Source organism: Heloderma suspectum, chromosome 6 (assembly GCF_057233095.1).
Source record: "Heloderma suspectum isolate Gila_16-S chromosome 6, 16-S_ref, whole genome shotgun sequence".
Taxonomy (NCBI): domain Eukaryota; kingdom Metazoa; phylum Chordata; class Lepidosauria; order Squamata; family Helodermatidae; genus Heloderma; species Heloderma suspectum.
In genome coordinates, this window is record NC_139463.1 from 94,205,406 (window position 1) to 94,211,589 (window position 6,184).

The 6,184-nt window shown below is 40.7% G+C and overlaps 1 protein-coding gene across 1 annotated transcript; it reads right to left on the reverse strand.

Annotated features, from left to right (window-relative positions):
• Positions 1-410: 410 nt before the first annotated feature.
• Positions 411-1,310, reverse strand: LOC146341882 (vomeronasal type-2 receptor 26-like). Its single transcript, XM_084805226.1, has one exon. The coding sequence runs from the start codon at positions 1,308-1,310 to the stop codon at positions 411-413; it is 900 nt and encodes a 299-aa protein (XP_084661352.1).
• Positions 1,311-6,184: the final 4,874 nt, after the last annotated feature.

Consider the following 6,184-nt stretch of genomic DNA (forward strand, 5'->3'; position numbering starts at 1 on the left):
ACTAAGGGGATACTTTTACCCATTTAATGAGAAACTCAGTCTTCCGTCCATACAGCTATCTGTCTGGTGTCATTAATGGCCCAATAAGGTTTAGATCCTCACATGAGGTCTTCCTGCATTGTGGTTCTACAAAGTGCATAGAAGGAAGAATTTCACCAGATCTGGGTTTCTCAATGACAGTCCTGCAGAGGATGAACTAAAAACCACAACTGGCCTTTGCCTAAGGAAGAGGAAGGTTTCAAAATGAATTTTCAATCTTGGAGCTGGGGAGCACATACAAAACTTTAAGGAAGATTGACATTGGGCAGCAGCAAAAGAGAAACTGACTCTCTTTTTTTTAAGAATCACATTGCAAGCACTTGAACACATCTCTAGTCTGCACATGAAAACAAACCACACAGACACATTCTTCAATACTTCCTTCTTATTAAGTGTTCCCTGTTGTTCAGCTCAGGCCTCAACAAAAGAATGTAGCATTTTGGGGAAAAGATGCAACCCAGCAGCCCAGCACTGGAGGCTAAGATAGAAAAGATCTCCACAGCTACCATGTATTTTCCCTTGGTGCTTAGGTAGGTTGGAAGAAAGGATAGCCAAACACTGCAAAAGACCAACATGCTGAAAGTAATGAACTTGGCTTCATTGAAACTGTCAGGTAGCTTCCTGGCAAGGAAAGCCACAGTGAAACTGACAATGGCCTGGAAGCCCATGTAGGCCAGGACACAGTAAAACATAGTCACAGACCCTTCATTACATTGCAATACAATTTCTTCAACTAATGAGTGCATGTCAAAATCTGGGAATGGGGGAGAGACTGACAGCCACACAGTACAGATTCCTACTTGAATAAGGAAGGCAGAAAGAACAATGAAAGTTGCCAGTTTTCTCCCTACCCAGTTCCTCATCCTGGATCCTGGCTTAGTAGCCATGAAAGCCAGAACCACTGTGATGGTTTTTGCCAGCACACATGAAACAGCCACTGAGAAGATGATGCCAAATGCAGTTTGTCGGAGGAGGCAGGTCACCTTCTCAGGTCGGCCAATGAAAATCAATGCACAAAGGAAGCAGAGCAGAAGGAAGATAAGGAGTGTGTAAGTGAGGTCCCGGTTGTTAGCTTTGACAATGGGAGTGTTGTGGTGCTTAATAAATGTTCCCAGCATCAGAACTGTGATCAAAGAACATGAAAGAGTGAGACTGGCTAAACTGAGGCCCAACGGTTCTTCATAAGACAAGAAGGTTATAACCTTTGGAATGCATAAATCCTGGTTTTTGTTTGGATATTTTTCTTCTACACATTTATTACAATCATTCATATCTGTAAAAAAGAACATGTGGGTTTAGAAGAAAACATGTGGGCCCAAAAACATTCCATACATCTTGTCAACATTCCATAATTCTTCCTTTCTCACAGAAAACTCACACACACACACACACACACACACACACACACATTTTTTGCTTTTTAATAACAAATTTAAATTAAAGAAACAAAAAAAGGCAGTGTGTGTGGGGGGGGAATCCAGTGGAACACTTATGCCGCCATTGATTCTCTTGCATCCCACAGATTCTGTTGTGCAAGTGGTGGGTCCTGCCAATTCACTTGCATAAGCAGGATCCACTACTTGTGCAACAGAGATTTAGTGCTTCCCAGAAATGAGTGGTTTCCAAGAAACTGAAATGAGTGGATATGCTCCCATATGCGAGCTCCACTGACCTGCCCCATTCCAGAATTGAGCATTTTCACTTATTTCCAGTTGCCCCAGAAGGATTAAATCTTTGTTCTGCAAGCAGTAGGCACTGCTTGTGGAAGGGACTTGGTGGGGTGGAAGAGAATTGGTGGGGGCATAAGTGCCTTGTTGGATTCTGCCCAGAGATTGCAAATGAAATTATGGTGCCCCACTCAGCCATTCAGTAAGATGTACAGTCTTTACAAAAGTCCTATTTTGTGTTCAGCTGTTAAAAATGGAGGGAATCCTTAAAGGCAAGACTAACTCTTAGAATTCAGCCACATCCCCAAGATTAATCCTACTGGTCAGGGTTCAGCCCATCCCCTAAAACTGACAGAATTCTTGGACCAAATACATTGGACCAAATATTCAGTTCATGAATTGGAGGAGGAAGGGTCAGAAGAACTTTATGATTTACTGCATTTCAACCAGCAATCCACCAGTAGAAACCAAACAATCCCTGCCTAGCCTAGAACATCTTACTATGCTGCAGTTTCATAGCCCATTGAGGAAGGAATGATGTGTGTGTGTGTGTGTGTGTGTGTGTGTGTGTGTACTGGCCAGTTCAGTGAGCCACGGTAGTATCTGAACAAACTTCAAAGATAGTTGGAAGTCAAGGACACTGGAGTCATCAAATGCCAGTGTGACAAAAGCACAGATAATTATTATGAGTTCCAGCAGGATTGTAGCCATTATGAGGCCACTAAGAAGAATAAGGAAAATATCCATGTGGCTGAGTAGATGATGATTTTTAAAAGGCGGCAGGGGGCAACCAACAGACAGCCCAATGAGGGCTGACCATGCTCAGTATCCACAGAATGTAGAGTGGCAGGTGGAAAAGAAATTGAGTGAAGGAGATGGAGTAGAATGTCTAAGTTGGAGGGAATTGTTCACTGGAAATCTGAAGAGGAGTACTCATTTTAGGAGGGAGCATAACCTGCAACATTTTGTCACAAATCCCACTTGTGAATAGTATTTCCCTCATCACAAATAATCAAGCAGCCAGCCAACATTGAGTATCTCCAGACAATGGAACCTCAACCCCATCATTTAAAGGTATGTGTGGATATACATTTTTCCTCTTCATCCACTTCCTATCCAGGCTATTCTTATTTAACCTTTCCACTATGGTTTCAACACTGAAGAAACTAACACTGATGGGTACATAGCTTTATATGTATTTCCACTCCACTACTGTCAATCTGTTTCATAACTCTTTGCAGGATATTTCTTACCCTTCTGTTTTGAAATCTTCCCTTCTGGGCATGGGATGCAATCGTAGCAGCAAAATGGCTCCCCCTCCCTCATTTTCTTGCTAAAACCAGGAAGGCAACTCTCAGTACATAGAGAAATAGGTTGAGTCTAATTTATAAATGAAGGAAAACAATGATTAACTTGAGAATAACAGGGCTGGAATCTTTAAGATTCTGGGGCCATTCAATAATATTTTTATAGTGGCTATGGTGATGCTGTTCTATTATTTCATGCTATAGCAAAATAAAATTCCTTCTCCGTGGGGCCCTGCCAAAGGAAGTAAGGTGGGTGGCTACCCGGAAGATGGCCTCTCTTTTGCTGTGGTATCCTAGTTGTGGAATGAGCTCCCTAGAGAGGTTTGCCTGGCACCTATGCTGTACTCATTCCAGCACCAGACCAGGTGAAGACCTTTCTATTTTCCCAGGAATGTTAGCATTTTAACATTCTAGCCTTTTAGCTTTGCTGATTAAAAGTTATTATTCTCATTTTTATTTTAATCGCAGCATTGCTGCTAGGTTTTATGCTGGTTGTACTTTTATACAGTAGTTTTAATACTTTTTATATGTTGTATTGTTTTTATGCTGAACTTGTGGTTTTAATTTTTGTGAACCACCCAGACATATTGAGTGGTATAGAAATGTAATAAACAAACAAAGAAAGAAACATTGTTAGAAATGCTGGAATCATGAGTGTCTTCCCAAATGATTGCCAGAGGGCTGGAAAAAGAGGATTATAATTGGCTGAGAATTACCAGGGATGGCCCCAAACCATATGGTTCCAGTTTTTCACTGATTCCCATAGTGGTGTGACACACAAAATCAGCACCAATATGGGTAATGGACCCCTACAGTATATTTTCTCTCCAGTGGGCAGTTGTTTCTACTCCATTTATTTATTTAAAATGTGTGTGCATTGTTGTTGTTTTAATGCTAGGGTCACTGTGTCTGAATATGCTATCCAAGATTTAAAATCACCCCCCAAAGAAAAAAGGTTAACAGTAAAATTAATTAATATTAGTATGGTAACATGTATTTCACTGAAAGCTAATCAGGGAAATGTTGTTATTGTTGATAATTCTTTGTTCTGCAATCTATTTATGTCTAGAAGCTTACTGAAACTGGCCACTGTTTCAATTATCTTTATCTGGAATGGGAGACAAATTCACCTCATGGACATGACTTAAAGAAGGATAAAAACGTTATGATTCAAGTTAATCTATCATGCATATATATACCACATGGTGGGGCAAGAAAACAGCAAAGGGAGAGAGGATTCATATTGCCTTTCATTTTCTCTTTATTTAGAATCTGGACAGTTAGAAATATTTTTATCACTACAACTTTTACCATTGTTGTTGTTAAGAAAATTAGCTGCATTTGGAAACAGCTTTTTTGCTTACATGTGAGTTTTGAGTATTCTGTTGACATTCCTAATTCAGTCTATTATTTTGACTCCAAGGATCTGCCTTGCATGGCACAGTAAAACTGAATTGAAGGTGTGCCTGCCCAATTTGGGGAGATCCCCCCAACTCCACTGCTCACCCAAATCAGCAAGGTCCCCTGACCTTCTGTGCAGCATTTTCAGAAGGCTGGAGGAGATACTGGGGGGAAGAGCAATACCCACTTCAACCAGCCCATCGGCATAGACATAAATCTAGATCAAACTCATCATTTTTTAGTGTAGCGGGATCTACTACATGTCCAGTGTGGATTACACATTGACAATGACAGATGGGGTCATGCCTTAGAAATGAAAGGTAACATTTCTATACATCCATGGCCTTGAGAGTTGAATCTTCTCTTCCTCATCCCAACCACCCTAATGGGCCAGTTTATCAATCCTCACATTGATTGGTTATAGGCTGTTTGCCCAAGAAATGCGTTTTCAATCCCATGAGAAGATAGAAATAGAAGGTTGGTTGATTGGTTGTTGTTGTGTGACTGTCTCTTTGTGTCTGTGATAAAGGTGTCTTGTTGTAGAAGAGAAATTCCTTACTGGCCCAGAATTTGCAGGCATGATTTCTTGTTTCTCTTTGGTCATTCGTCTAAGAGGTGTATGTGGTATGGTGTAGCCACTTCTTGAGGTAAACAAAGGACTGTTTCCATCACCAAGTACAATGATGGACCCTTCTGGGCCCTGTCAGACAATGTATGAGCCAGATAGTACAAGAAGCTTACCATTTGATTCTATTCATCTTACCATTATTTTTTCGTTCTTACATTAATAACCTGTAAACTCAAATTTCCTTAAATTAATTCATTTTTATTATTTTAACTATAATACTGTACCTTGGGGTCATTCACACTCAAAACCAGACATACTACAAGTTTGGTACCTTTAGAGTGGTCCCTCTACCTTCATTTTGACCCTGATCTGTAACAGGAGTAAACGTGAATCTCTGTTCCAAAACTCCAAAGAACAACTTGATGTATGGCTTCTACTCTTCATGCCTATTTCCAATTTAGGGAAAGTAAAGGGTAGAGAAAAATCCCCCTTTTTCCTTTGATAATCTAGCCATATCCCGGATACTAGAACTCTGCCCATAGTAAATTGGAAAACAGGATTATGAGGCAGAGTCTCAAGTGTTTGATGATGTCAGAAAATATAAAGTTACCAGATCACTTGCACAGCAGTTTCCTGTACAATATCTGGTGATGGCAGCTGTGATGTACATGTCTTTTGTCAGTAGTGAAAGAATGTAACAGTGGTAGATAGATGATTGATAGGTAGATAGATAGATAGATAGATAGATGCACATAGGTTGGATTCAGAGTTGGTGATATTTAGTGTGGAATCATTAGAATAATTGGGACTTATCAGTCATGAAACTTTAATCCTCTTGATTTCAGTGGGCCTGCTGTAAGTATCACTAAATCTGGATCCAACCCAATTTATTCCACATCATAGGAATTAAAGTAAAATAAGGTGGAGCCTCATTTGTTATATTAAGTCATAAAAAGGTAAAGGTGTCCCCAACCAGTCGTGTCTGACTCTAGGGTGCGGTGCTCATCCCTGTTTCTAAGCCGAAGTGCCAGCACTGTCCGAAGATGCTTCCGTGGTCATGTGGCCAGCATGACTGAACACCGAGGTGCACGGAACGCTGTTACCTTTCCCGCCAAGGCGGTACCTACTTATCTACTTGCAATTTCTTGCTTTCGAACTCTAGGTTGGCAGAAGCTGGGACTGAAGACAGGAGCTCACTCTAT

Excerpts from the sequence above, each read along its gene's own strand:
- LOC146341882 (XM_084805226.1), bottom strand. The coding sequence starts at position 1,310 with ATGAATGATTGTAATAAATGTGTAGAAGAAAAATATCCAAACAAAAAC.